The 15,243-nt window shown below is 46.7% G+C and overlaps 1 protein-coding gene across 1 annotated transcript in view; it reads right to left on the bottom strand.

Annotated features, from left to right (window-relative positions):
* LOC8027237 (polyunsaturated fatty acid 5-lipoxygenase) overlaps window positions 1–11,424 on the bottom strand; it is a 39,248-nt gene extending 27,824 nt beyond the window's left edge. The window contains exon 1 of the mRNA XM_029993750.4: window positions 11,403–11,424. Coding sequence (XP_029849610.2) covers window positions 11,403–11,406 — 4 coding nt within the window. The 5' untranslated portion in view covers window positions 11,407–11,424. The remainder of the gene's footprint in view (window positions 1–11,402) is intronic.
* Window positions 11,425–15,243: the final 3,819 nt, after the last annotated feature.

The raw sequence follows: 15,243 nt of genomic DNA, 5'->3' as shown, positions 1-15,243 counted from the left end.
CGATATGTTGCCCGGAAATATAGTTTGGTTCCAGTTTTCCGTTTGACAGAAACGCCATATCTTAAATGTGCTCTACGTGTCGCGGCACGGTCGTTTTCCCAATCATGGCGGCTCAGGTGTGTTCTCTCTACCCTCACAGCGCGTTACTTTAGGGCCCCGTTCATACGAAGAAATTTTGCAATCTGAATCGTGTAACTTTCAAACTTCTTTAAAAACTTACACAGATTATGGATGGGGGTTCTAGAGTACAGTGGATCGAAGATTACCAACGTTATTGAAATTACTCAGTTGGGTAACTGCCAGACTGCTCTGAAAGAGTGGCACGGACCCGTACTCGAGAACCGAGCTAATGGCGATCGCAACGCCGCCATTTCTCCCTCAGCGGCCACTCGAGGAACTGCACGTGACCCCTATTCTGGCTTTAAATGGCCGATTTGGCGCCGAAAAAGGTACGGTGGAAGGGGTTTCGGGGATGTTTAGAAAAAGTTTATTGACATAAAATCAATGGCACTGCACTTATAATATACACACTGGTCTTCAAGCTTGTTGACAGTATTTGGACCCTTCGATACAATGACACACTTTACACAGGATCTGAAACAGCATCTTATCCTTCACGCAAAAATAGCGTACCAAAAACACTGATTCAAGCAAAAATGACCGCATCTCCACGTGGTGAGTGATGTTGATTGGGGCAAAGCTCTGGTGGTGCTGATGATACTGATTTTGTTCATAGGTAGTGCTGATGGCGCTCATTTTTTTCCATGTCAGAAAGAGAATGTGTGATATGGATCGTGGTTATATACGCAGTTGAGCATTTGACTGCACACCCTCTCGTCTATAAACGTTGAGCCAATGCATGCAAAGTTTAATGCGATTATACACGCATTTGACCGCAGCGCCCTCTCCTGTATAGATGTTGAGCTGCTACATGCAACGTTTCATCCATGACATCCCCAGCTCTTGAGTTACTACCACATCTCAGAGCCCCCCACTCGTCCCGCAGTCGTGGCCGAGTGGTTAAGGCGATGGACTAGAAATTCATTGGAGTCTCCCCGCATAGGTAAAAATCCTGTCGACTGCGCAAACATTTTTTCTTTTTTTAAAAAGACAGATGGGATGGCAATCGATGTGAGCACGGACGCCGGACGGACAAGGCTAGACCCTAAGGAGCTTGGCCCCTAAAACGGAATACGTGAGAAGAGACAAAAACGTCAAACTCGGATGCCGTTTCAGGAAAGGTCCCATCACACCAAGGGAAGTGGCGTGAAAGAAAGAAGGATTCGACCATGGGCCAACCGGACGTAGAGGCAGGACCATCGTCTCAGGAACTCCGGCTCTCCCAGCCAAAAACGTTTGCGCTCTAAATAGCGGTAAAAAGTACCTCGAAGACGGGACAGCAGAGGCCCCATGGCTCGCGTACAACGCTGCCTGCCCACAGCAGCACAACGATTCTGCCAAAGCGCATGCTGGCCGACTGCGAAGAGGAGGAGGGCTAAGCCTCCTCGAGGATAGCGGCGGCCTGAGACCTAGTGCACGATGTCCAGAGTGCGAAAACCATGGCGCACGAGACGCCAAAATGATCGTGCAACGCTGCAAGTCGCAAAAACGTGGGAGTTCGTCTCCACTTCTCTGCAATTCGGGCACCAGGAATCAGGCACCATGCCACAACGTTGCAGACGATCCCTTGTCGGAAGAACCTCCCACCCTCGACGCCACTTGAGGTCGTCCACGGGTCCAGGAAGACGGCGGGAAACCAAGGAGTCCCACGGAAAAGCGTTTGCCCGTACTCGCTCATCAGCTGTGATCCGCGTCAAGCAGACCTCCTCAACTATACGAGCCGGTGGCTCGTCTCGCACCATTAGGTCTGGCACCACTGAGCCTAAATCCTCTTGAAAAGTCACCACCATTTGGTAGAAAGGGGGTGTAATTTCAGCGCTCGGGTAGGGGTTGCCTAGGGCCCGAGGTACGAGCCTTCGGCGCGAAGGCCCAAGAAATACAAGGCCATACAGCGCGCCGGGTGTTCTGTGTCGTGAAGCACCCCCAAGATGGTGCGAAGCGCGAGTACTCGCGACTCGGTATCGATACAAGGCATTCCCCTTCCTCCGAGTGACGTCGAGAGGCGGAGGACAGCTCTGGTCACGAGCTTCGTGCCCTGGCTCCAGTAAAACCTAAAAAGGCAGGTCGTTACACGCCGGCAAAACCGAGGTGGAGGGAGGCCGACATGGGCCGCATAGAAAAGTTGGCCGCCAAAGACTGCTCTCACAAGATACCCTCTGCCACGAAGCGACAATGCAAACGTTTCCGCCACGGCAACTTGGCGCTCGAGCGCGGAGTTTATAGTCTCCCACGTGCGTGGCGACACTTCACAACAGTCAAAAAACACTCCTAGGACACGAACCACGGCTACAGTTTGGATGTCTGCATGTAAGGAAGGAGGGGAGCTTTCGAAACGAAGAGCTTGTCTTTTGGAGGTGTTTAAACGCGCTCCCGAAAGGAAACCGTACTCTGAAAAAAGCTGTGCAGCGGACTCAAAGCTCTGCGATTCACGCAAAAACAAACTGACATCGTCGGCGTACGCGCTAACTGCGACATCACCGCGGCCAGGTAACGGAAAGCCGCGTATGCAGGAGCAAGACGCAAGGCGTCGGAGGAGAGGATCCAGGCTTAGGACATAAAGCAGAGGAGACAGGGGGAAACCCTGCCGTACTCCCCTTGTCACGGAAAAGGGAGCAAGGATCCACCCATTTACTTGGAGATGGCTTGTCAGCCCACTGTACAGGGATCGCAGCAAGGCTATAAAGGTGTCAAGAAATTCAAAAACTCTCAAAACTTCAAACAAAAAACAGTGCTCGACTCGATCGAAGGTCTTGGCCTGATCAAGAGAGACGAAGCACCCTGACAGGTGTGTAAAATTGGCGCACAAAAAAAGATCCCGCGTGAGGGACAGGGACGAAAAGATGTTCCTGCCGGGTACGGAACACGTGTAGGGCTTACACCATGCGGCAAAATGTGGCGCAAACGGGAAACAAGCAGCGACGTCACCAACTACTGGTCTGTGTTCAAAAGCGTTATGGGCCGCCACGCCGAAGGGTCCGACGGTAAGCCACCTTCCTTAGGGACAAGCACCACGCGACCACGTTTGAATGACGGCGGAACGGCGCCGGTTTCCAGAATACCGTTGACCAGCTGGACAAGAGGGGCCCCGAATATTTCCCAAAAAGAAACGTAAAATTCGGCTTGCAAGCCGTCCGGCCCTGGGGCAGGCCCAGCCTTCATAGCACGAAGGATCTCGAAAAGTTAATCGCGGTCGGTGGGACACACGAGAGACGAGGCCAAGAACTCGGGGCAAGCAGGAACGTCGCCACAGAACTGGCGAACTTTTCAGCAAAATTTTCGGATGCAAGGTGATCCGAACAAAAAAGTTGTGAAAAGAAATCTCTGAAAACCGTGTCAATATCGTGTGAATCGTCGGAAAAGCTCCCGTCCGCGAGTTGGACATTACGAATGAAAAGCGGTCCGCCTCCACCAGTTCGCACGGCGCAAAAGCACGGAAGAACCTCTGGGTCCTCCACAGGCCGGTCCTGCAGTCGCTGCTCGACAACCGTTCGGGAGGACAAGCGTAAAAGCCGCTGGTGTCGTTCACGGAGGGCCGCCAGGTATTCCGACATCAGGTGTGTGCGCGCGCCTCTACGCTGCACTGCGCGGATGCGGTTCAACTCGGTGCGCTCATGCAAGCCGCGGCTCGCTAGTTTCGTGAAATCGATAGCAAATCCGTTCTCCTTGTATCAGAAGCTGGCAATTACACTAGAGAAGAAAGGTGGAAAAGTCACGCAGTACAGTTTTCTCACAAATTACTCAAGCACCACGGAGGATGCTCGGAATGTGCGTACAAGTGTCCCACACGCTCGTCTTACCCGAAGGAACGTGCTATTTCTTTTAGATTTTCTTTAGAAAAGTTAGTGATGCAGACGCCAGCGCGCGTGACTACTCTCGTAGCATGCATGTGGTCTTTGGTGCTTAAAGTAAATTAGCAAAATATCTATAGACCGCTCACGAAAAGCGCTTCTCTGGTCGGTTCCAATTTCAGCGTATGTGCGTGTGGTGCATACTTTTGCTCGCCTTTCAAAGCGGCCAACATGCGCGGGCTGGGCTAGGACCTAATGCATGTAGACTGTGATTCTCGTAAACATTGAAATGTATAGAGTGGAATGAACGGTCTTCGTGTATGCCACATGGCAGGTATACTGTTCACGAAGATCGTGATGAAATAAAAATTAAAAGAACTCCGTTACCACCAAGCCAAACGTCAAGGTGCAATAGAAGGCGTATAAAAAAGATACACTATTTATCTTCAAGTAAAGAATTTTTGTTTGACGGTACAGTAGTGCATAAACACAGAAATGCGTAGTAAAATGTTAAACTAAAAATAAGTTAACAAAAGTCACTCAAAGGAAATTGTGTACCCATATATCTTTTTTTTTTTTTACTCTCGAAGTAGATTGCATCGCGCTCAAACGCTCATTCACGAGTGCACATGAGAAAGGTGTAATTCTATATAAGATACTTTTTTTTAAATTAAGTTTTGGTTTTGCGTTGCCTCCATCGGCTGCAAATCTACATGCCTCCCCTCAGCTACATTAATATTTTCATGGTTTTAAAAACTTTTCAGCCCTATAAAACATTTATCCGCAATAGAATAAAATAAAGACGTTTTCACGACCTCTTCTTCGAGAAAATATTGTACGCCAACCATTTGACAAACCAGGCAACGGCTGTATCGTATATTAATGGACCTGAACACCTGCTTCCTAAATCTGTGTAATACCAGACACAAATAGCAATGTGCAGAAAGTCATGTCTAAACTCAGACTTGAACTTTGTTTAGACGTTTCACTTCTCGTCTTCAACAGATCGGCCGCGTGAGTGGAACTCCGAGAAAAGCCAGACCAAACAAATGTAATCTTTATTAAAAAAAAAAACAGCATTGAAGTAATTGTAAACAACAAATGTGACTGTGCCAAATTTCGACTATAACACTAGAATGTGCACTGTTTTTTTTTCGATATTATCAGCGCTCCTCTTTGGACGGATGTCGCAGTGGTCACAGCCAGCATGAGTTTGCGCTTGCCGCTCTTGAGGCAGTTCCAGCTGCTGAAGATGCTCAACTCGCAGCACGCGGCTATGAAGTATATTCCGAGCATGAGTGAGAATGTCTCATGTGACACTAGTTCTCTCGGCACACAGCTCGCGCAAAAGCACCTTGACGTGGCGCATCCCCGGTGCTGCCAAACCCCCCCCCCCCCCCCCCCCCCCAAAAAAAAAAAGAGTAAAAAAGAAGCTTTTTCAGGCGCTGTTCCTACAGTCTACCGCGGAGCACGGATTGCTACCCATTGCAAGGGAACATTCAACCTTGAAGCTGTGAAACAATAATCTCGATCGCTGGCGCCCGGAGAGCCACCTCGCGGCTGCCAGGGTCGCTCGTCCGCCTGCCCGCCGGTGACGTACACGGGTAGGGAAAAGTAGGGATTTTTATTATTGCCAGTTGAGAGTCGCCTCCTGGAACCAGTCTTGGGCAGGTCTTGGGTAGTAACGCGCTACTGTAACTTTGTTACTTTTTCGGTAACTTCTAACTGTAACGAGTTACTTTTTAAAAGTGTAACTTGTAACTGTAGTTATATTACTTTTTCTCAGGTAACGATGAAAGTAACGACGTTACTTTCCAGTTTTTTATGAAGAATATATCAATGAACAAGTACGTACAATCTAGGAATTCCTTTCACTTTCCAAATCGTCCGTTCCGACATTTCGAGTGTCAAGTTGGCCTTGCACAAAGTTCTGACTACGTTCTTTCTCGCGAGTCACGACCCGAATATAGCCACGTGTAGATTGGATGGAAAAAAAATCTAGTTAACTATACGCACGTGCTTGTTCTTTGTGACTGAACACTTACATAGTAAAACATACAAAAAAGCGCAAATAATATTGCACGTCAACCATTTGACAAACCAGGCAAATATTTCTTGTCCTTGTCTTTTTTGCGCTATTTTATATGTTTTACTACGATGAACCAACTAGGCCAACTACGTACCCTACTGAACACTTACATCTTAGTATCTTGAAGCACTATCCATGTTGCAATTGCTCTTTTATCTGCGCAAACACTTTTTAATCGGGTGAATCAAGCGTGAAACAATACACACGGAGGGCACTGCGAATGTTTCGTATTTTGATTAGCGCCACTACTCCGGTGAGGTGCCAAGAGTCGAGGCAAAATGTACGGCTGTTTGCGCGGGGTCTGTTCAGTAAGGGCAGGGACGTGTTCGTCGTCAAACGAGGGAAACTTTCAGACACTATTGTCGAGAAGCAAATGATGCTAAGTTACAATATAAAGTAAAAAGCTTATTTTTTTAATTTTATGGAATAAAACTTGCGGAGGGACGTCTTCTAGTTTTTCCTAAATTTTTCGTATTATAGACAAGTAACCGAAAAGTAACGTCGTTACTTTTTAAAAGTAGCTGTAACTGTAACAAATTACCCTTTGTTGCAGTAACTGTAACGGCAACTTCGCTACGTTTTTCTGGAAGTAACTGTAACTGTAACGAATTACTTTTTTAAAAGTAACTTATTCATGACTGCCTGGAACACTCAGGGCCGATGTAATTTAAGAATTCAATAACTTCGCGGGAAGGTTTTTTGTTTCATAAAATTTTTGACTATCAGTTGAGAAAGGGTTATTGATACGGTCTGCCTATTTCCAGCCGAATCGAAAACTATGGAAAAATCAGCGGAGTTAATTAAGGGTGTAAAATGTATTAGAGTGTTCCTTCACGACCGTCGGAAAAGCACGTGCTACTCGTGCGCTAAACACGTGAGAAAACGCACCATACCTCGCTCGAGAACAATGGGGACGCTGTAACCAACGAGGAAATGTTTTTGGCGGCCGCGGATGTTTTTACTCTTTGTTTTTCTGCCTTGTGACGTCACGTGGTCGCGCTTCCTGCGCCGTCGCCAGACGCCTCCTATGGCGCGGCGTTTGTGTGCTCGCTCGTGGCCAAACTTGCCGCCGTCGACTTGTAACGAAAATGACAAATGGTGGTGTCGCACGGAGCGGCAATTAACGCCGCTGTTGCGCCCTCGTTGGTGACGCGCCGCCTTTTTACTTTTGTTTGATATTTTGGGAGCGGGAGACTCGAAAAGTTAAATGGTAAGCGTCGCCGCCGCGACCCCAATTGAAGAGTGGCGGCAGTTTGCTTTAATTAAGGGATTCCTCGAAGGGACGCGGAGTTTCGAAACGGAGTTGCGACCTCATCTCTACAACACGCAAACATAAAACAAAGAAATAAAACATTAAAACCTATACGTTTCTAGTATGTCGGCAGCATCGTCCGTGGTTCTATAAAAAGTCATGCTTCCTGAGCTTTGCCGGACGACACTGCATTAATATTGGGTAGACTTCTGATGTGCGGCAACATCGAAGGCCAGCTGGGAATAACTTTATAGTAATTGAATTGAAAAACGAAAACTCAGAGCGTGACGGATTTTGTGAATCTGATTATCATATTCCAGCCAATAAATGTGCGTCATCAGCCGTAAAAAAGAATGCAAAATAATTAATTAGGAAGCAAAAAGAGCTAACATAATAAATCCCACCCTGCCATTTTTTTAAACTGGTCGCGACCATATAAAAAGTCGGCCCGATTTTTTGGTTCAGTCCGCTTGTAAGAGTCAAAATTAAAGCTCCACATTCAATGTCATAGACTGTGGGGCGATGATTTCATTTTATTCATTACATACTGCTGACCGTAGAATGTCCCCGCAAAAAAGGCAAAAAAAAAGAAGAAAAAAAACAGGAAGGCCAGTACATTGTTTAACAAAGTAATCCAAGATCAGTAGAAAAAAAAAACAGTCGGAATTTCGCAAAATGATACACAAATGCACACCGTCCGTACACAAAATATACAAACAAACAAATAAGACGCCCGCCACTCGCCATAGCTGGCTTGGAGAAGCTATATCAGTGACTTTGGTACAACGCGATTTTCGGCGTCGAGTATATGCGAATTGTTACCGAAAGCAAATTCTTGAGAGTCGAAGTGAAGCACTGCCTATGAAAGGAAAAATGTCGTCGCTTTTTGTCGTTGTGTGTGTATGATTTGCTGCGCCATTGTTGTGACTGCGCGTTTACGAGGGTCAAGCTTCCGGGTAGGCCGAGATTTAAAGAACAACACAGCTTTTCTCGTTGGTGAACTGGCTCTTGTTCGTTGAGCCCGACAACTGCCGAATGAGAGGCGCTAGACTTCCTCTTGTTCACTGCTCTACGCCGATTTCGGCAATGTAATCGATAGGACGGCTGTTATGCCCCGTTTTCTCTCAAGTCCGACCGGGGCCGTAGTTGGTTGCTACACAAACACAGGCGCACAGACAAAAATCTCGATGTCCCAAAGGATTCTTTGCGCTTGATTGGATCAGTTGGCGGTAACTCTCGCAAAGAAACGCACACAAAATGACAGGAGCACACTTAAGACCGCTACGTGTAGGAATGCGAAAACATACGTATGCGTAGCGCATTCCTACAAGCTCTGCAGAGGGCGGCCGAGCAGCCTCTGCGGAGGCCGCCCGACCGGGCTCTGCAGAGCGACTCACGCCGTTCTGCACAGCGGTGTCGCGGCGAAAGGGCCACAGCCAATCCCGCGCGGCCAATCTTTCGCAGCCATTTTAATAGCCGTTCCGTAGAAGGAATTTCTCTGCCGTTCTTCGCGGTTACAGACAACGGCGGCTCCGCTCCACGGGGGAGTTAATGCTTTCGCATCATAAATGGCGGGATCTAGCCCTTTCCAAGAAGCTTCATCGGCCCTATTGGCTCGCAGCGTTTATAACACCGGACTCCACAAAAAAATTTAAAAAATACACGTCACATTAGCACTTTGTTTGTGCAGTTTGTTTGCATTAAATGCCTCAGGGGGCAAACTGTCGGCGTTCGAAACACTTCTTTTTTTATGGACACCACCCTTGGCTGAAGCTGTTATCTGGCTTACCTTATCTGCGGCAACGATACTCTATGCGGTCTAAAATATGTCTTCAAAAAATCTATATCGTTCGAGTAGATTGTACGGGTAGTTGCTAAGCTTTCCCGAGTTGCCTTGTTTTCTTCACGGACCGTCTCGTTACTGCCAAGCGTAAACAATTAGCACAGCTTCCTGCGCCGCAACAACGTCTTCACGGACACCGACAGAAGTTCTAATAATTTGGTAAGCACCATGAACACGCTACTCCGCTCGGTTATTAAAGTTAACACACACACATATCAATATTAAAACATAATGACCTCCTCGGTTAAAACTTCTGATCAAGTGTTTACACAAGCACTTAAACGAACCGAAACTTAGTCTAATTTGGCCCTAGCAGACTTTATAGTGTGAGACATGAAAAAATTTCGTCACCCTCACGTACCTCTATCACCACTGGCTCATTTCAAATGCAGCAAACGACTGCTTCTCCGCTTGCAAGTGCCTGAGGCGCCGTGCGCCAAGCTTTCTTCATATATATCCCAAACATACTTTTGTAAGCACATTCCCAGACGTGCTGGCATCCGGGAGTTTGTTTGCGTCAATACTGCCCTTTGCGAGCGAACCTTCCGGCGTTCTCAGTTCACCCAAAGTTACGACCAACCGCATGGGCCGGTATAGAAACTCCAGCCGTATATACGCTATTACATCTAAATCCGCAGTCGCTTTGCTAATACGTAATTCAAAGCACAGTCCGCAGACACGCTCTGAGGCACGTTTCTTTCTTGCACGGCGTTCCTGTCTGTTACTTTGAAGTCACATTGCATTCATAATAGAGGGAGCTATATTGTTCTCCAGAAACGAGAACCGTGTTTTTTCACCCGGATAAATAAACTACGCGTCGCAGAAAGCTGAAATTTCCGTGAGAATGTGAGGCTAGCGGTTGGGATAGAACGCGGAAGTATGAGAACATGACGTTACCTGCATCAAGAGGTAATCGAGAAAAATCTGATTCTTCAACGAGCCGACGTTCCTCCTAACCCTAATATCGTCAGGACAGAACTCGATATCGTGGATGCTTGTGGGATTTATATCCGTGGAAAACGCTTGTCAGCAAGAAAGAGGATGTTGCTTTCTTTCTTGTTGGCGGGTATTTTGGTTGTTTCTTTTTTTCTCACTGAAATAGATGTTACGGGCGCCAAAAATGTAATTTCTCGTTTTGGCGATATTAGGCTCAGGTGAACGTCGGCTCATAGCGGCATTTTGTGTTTCGCTATTATCTTTTGATCCAGGTAACTTCATGCTCTCCAACTTTCTGGTTCTATCCCAACCGCTAGCGTCATATTCTCACGAAAATTGGGCATTTTGCGATGCATAGTCAATTTCCCCGGGCCGAGAAACACGGTTCTCTTTTCTCGGGAACACTCTGCACATCTAAGAAGTGCTTTAAGTAAAGTACAAATTAAATGAAAGGTTATGTACTTCAAAATAAAGCAGTAAGTACACCAGGCGCAATGTACTTGACGCAAAAAACAACAAATACAAGGTAGTTTTGAAGTAAAGTAGAAGTACTTTTTACCATAATCTTTCATGGTGCACTTTAATTCCCCTATTTATTTATTTTATTTTTTTAAACTGGTATGCATACACCCACGCCTTGGGTAATTGTGAGTGCATCAATTATTTCCGGAAACGAAGGCGAGTATTAGATAATGTCCAATGTTCACAAAGTAGTCGTTTTAATCTCGGTGAAAAACTATTTCAGGCAATTTGCTTATACGGCACTTATTTGTATTGGTCTTAGAGTCACCATTAGTTCCCTCAGAGAAATGACCAGAGGAGTGATCCGTCGTCTGCTCCCGTTTCTGGTGAGAGTAGAATATCCCTCCCAGTATTTCTTCAAAGTTGACAAAGCATCATTTTGTGATACAAATTTAACAAGACCAACTTTGGGGAACGTACTTTGAAGTCAGGAAGTACCAGAAAAAAATGCTTTAAGTACTTTAAAATACTTCCCAACAATGAGTTCATCAACTAATCATTCGAATCGGAGCTCGGCGTTCTGAAGTTCCCGCGCTTTCTCGCCTCCTTCTCGATCTTACATTCTCGACACATAAAACACGAAAAACCAGGAAGAACAAATGAGAAACTCACACACATACTCAAAAAGCACTACTTTGAACGAAAGAATACACATAACTAAAATGCATAACGTTATGAGGTAAGCACAATATCCTTTAATTGGTGTCAGTACATTATTATAGATGTGGATATTTTGAGGTGAGGTAGACATACGCTGTTATATATAATGAGTGAATCCGGCGACGTACCACACGGCGAACGAACATCACACTTCCTACCGGCGAAAACGCGAACGACGCAGTTCTTACTCACCCATGGTCGTCCAACGAAGTCGGGAACTGTTCGAAGGCTCGGATTACTTTGAAACAACTAGAGCTTACGATCCCTGCCCACAGCCATCTAACCTCGCTACGTAACTCGATAAATTGGGTCACAAGTAGCAATTATGCGCTCGCTACGCAGGACAATGGGACACGGCTCTAACGTAGCATAGCGGACATTTTCTGCCGGCTTGCAGCCGGGATGCGAGCGCGTCGAAAGTGACGACCGGAACACCGAAGCGAGATGAGGCTGTTTCACGCAACGACGAGGCTGAATTCAGGAGGTCTGGGGGTATTTTTATCCCTCGTGCCTCGGGCTGCCGGCGTCGGTGGAGCCTCCTGCCGTACCGATTGAGCATTGCCAATGGGCATTTCTAAACAAACTGGATGGCAGCTGCGGCGGTTGGTGGAAAATGCCCCAAGCCGTAAAAATATACATTAATGGAAAAACAAGCAAAAAATGAGGGGGGGGGGGGGGGAAGGCAAGTTACGTGCCGTTTTTTGGAAACTGGCTTTCGTCAGCCAAATATAAACGTACCCCTAGGGATTTTTCTGAACTGCCCTGCCAAACCGCACAACTACCAGTACGGGCGCTTGTGGAGAGGATAGGGACTTTTAGCAAACCGTTACCGCGTTCCGCGTACCACACCACCGAAGCCTTTCAAGTGCGCTTTTAAGCGCGCGCTCGGTTGATACCGCGACCGCGAGGCGCGCGCTTAAAAGCATGCTCCGAAGGCTCTGGTGTAGTGCGGTATGCGAAACGCGCGGTAACGGTTTGCTTAAAGTCCTCTAGGTCATGTATACTATAGAGTTATTACAATAAACGCTAGAGGTTCAGGTGGCGCTATGCTGTTGCATTTTGAAACAGACAGCAAGCAGTCGGAAACTGACTTCCAGTAATGCATTTCTATGGGGAAAAGCGAGTGCATTTTCTCTCTGCGCTCAAATATAAGAGCAAATATCACGAATAATTTGTACGTACTTGGCACATTAGAACATTTCTCAGTCACGCAGACGAAATAATTGGTCAGTTACGGTGTTTTTATTTGAAATGCGTGACATGAAAAACGGTGCTAAAACCGCTTCGTACGTGTATTTATGTGCACTGTCGGACACTGTTAGCGCGAACACGGCGTCGACGCTTTCCAGCATGGGGTATATACGTGCCAAACGAACGAAGGACATGTGGAAAACCAAGAGAGACGGCAAGAACTACGCAGTAACACTGGATAAGTAACTCCTTGTGCATGCAGACGATCAAAATAAATTGAAAACCAGGTAATATAGTCAGATTTGCAATAAATAAATACTGCTTTATTCTTTGTGCTCATGAATATGTGCGAAGATGCTTGTTCTGGGTTCAAATCATCACCCGCACGCTCCGAATCTTTGCAAATAGGGTGAGCCAGAGAGCAGGTGCCCGATAAAAACTGCCCGACATAGAAAATAATAAAGAGACACCTTTCGTAGCTCACGTGCTTTATGTTTGCGTTCGAATGTTTCTTTAATCGATCGTGAAGGTGTACGACGCAGTCATTTTCATCCAATGACAGGACGGGCATATTAGCAATATATAAGCGCCACCGAAATGCTGGCGAGCCTTGAACACACTCTACATTCCTTTTGATCGTTAGTTTGCTTAGAATCGTCGCTCGTTTTTACTTACCTTCATTGCAACAGAGGTTTGGGCCTGAAAATAGAGCGAAGTTTAACATCGTTTAGTGGTAAAGAAAAATGTTGTAACTAAAGCAATTACACTCTCACAATACCAATAAAGGTACATACTATCCGGTACAACCGAAATGACAAAAGTCATTCATGTTATTTTCCGGCGAAGACACAGAATTCACGCGCTTTTTCCCATGGGAATACACAGGGAGGCTGGAAATGTAGACTGCATGCTGTCTGCTTCAATTTCCAACCGGAAGTCCCGTAGACACTAGCGCCAGCTGAGCCTCTAGCGTTTATTGTAATAACTCTATCATGTATACCGCAGGAAGTGTTAATTATTCGGGCCGAACATGTTTCGTTAATACCCATCTATACAGAGACAACCATTTCCGGGGACGCACTGGAAAATACGCGTATTCTTGTCTCGTTAATATATAGACAACTAGGTTATTGACGCTTTTGTTGTTTTTGCGGAGGGACAACGAAAGGGCCCATATTAGCGAGACAAGACTGTAGATATGATCACAGAGTGAATGAGCATGGCATGCAGGAGTTTCAGTTGACTTTGCAGCAGCTGTGCATGGGCGCCGCCATAACCGACCTTCAGTTCTTATTTCCTCTTATTAAATTTACTTCACCTCATCGTTACCCTAGAGGGGCAGGTTATTGCAATTTTAGTTTCTATAGTGTCCTTCTCCACAGCATTGGCCTTTCTGGAGGCTTGTCAACGCCCGCTTTAGTGGCTCGGCATCTGGGAAAGACAAGAGAAGGTCAGCAACGGCGGCTGTAATTTGGCGCGCGTGTAAAGCGTCTATAGCTTTGAGAGCGCTTCAGTGTCTCGTGAGTCATCAGCGCACACGCGCAACTATAAAGCAGGGTAGAAAGCAACGAGCACGTGCCGGAGGCCCGTAGCCTGTCAGCGGTGCCCTACCGTTCTGATCCCGTCGGTGACTACCAAGACCCGAGACGGAAGGTGGAATAAAGGGAAAACCATCCACACAAATATATGTCCCCGTTTTTTTTTTTTTTCGTTTTTTTTTGTGTGTGTGTGTGTTTTGGGTTTTATGCTCACTGACACCTCAAAGAACTATACGCTCATTTTTCTTGTATCGTTATACGACCTACGGCCTCCTAGCCGATCGGCGCCGTTTCATACTTTTAGCATACCGTATACGTTTCATACTTTGTATATTGCAACGCTGTCAAAGCTCCTGGCGCGAGGACGTGGCTTCGTCGTTTCGTTCGCGCCAGAACGCGTGAAAATGATGTACGAGATGAAACCCGATGCTCGCGTCAGCAGCTTTGACAGCGTTGTACACTACGCGTAGTTGCGTTTGAGAGCGTTTGACTGCGTTGCGTCGAGAAACGAAAGCGAGCCACCGGCACGGCACATCTGTGATTCGCACAAGGCGTGGAATCCAATTGAAGGAATATAGCTTGGCACACTACATAGCAGACATGTCGTGGTTTCTCGCAGCCCCTACGCAGTCAAACGCACTCAAGCGCTCTCAAACACAACTGTGCGTAGGGGCCTTTGGAATGAAACATAATATCGTCACGAATGAAGGTGACGAGAAGACAAACAGCGAACTGAAAAATAAAGGTTTAACAGGTGAACTTGCGCCAAATGAAAAACAAAGAACGAGCGTTGAGGCAGCAGAAAAGCGGGCGGCGATTCGGCGGCGTAACAGAGAGCGAGAGCGAGACTGACTCGACAAGGTCGCGGGCAGCTGCTTATCTACAGTGTGTCACTCTCTCGAAAGTTCGGCAAAGGAAGGTTCGAGCGTCGCTCGCTCGGGGCGAGGGTAAACTGGCACTTTCGAGGACAGTTGAGGGGATGAACGATGCTTATATTTCTCGAATTTTTTTGGCGACTGCCATTGCCACGAAAGAAAAACTAAGGCAAGATTATTCCGTCATTACCTCTAAGTAGCATCAGGAGGGCACGTCATGGAATCGTGCGACTTACATCAAGTGGCCCCGTGACGTTTAGCGGAAAAATGACTCCGCTAAATTTAGAGCGGAAATTCCCCAACCACGACGATTCGACAGGAAACAGACCCGGGGATTTATTTGTCTTATTTAATTATTTATTACGTGCTGCAGACCAATACATGGTCCAGGCTGGAAGGGAAGCAAAAAGAACGCCGAGGCCCGTAATT

This window comes from Ixodes scapularis, unplaced genomic scaffold (assembly GCF_016920785.2).
Source record: "Ixodes scapularis isolate PalLabHiFi unplaced genomic scaffold, ASM1692078v2 PGA_scaffold13__105_contigs__length_92229423, whole genome shotgun sequence".
Taxonomy (NCBI): domain Eukaryota; kingdom Metazoa; phylum Arthropoda; class Arachnida; order Ixodida; family Ixodidae; genus Ixodes; species Ixodes scapularis.
This window is presented reverse-complemented; position numbering and strand designations above follow the sequence as displayed.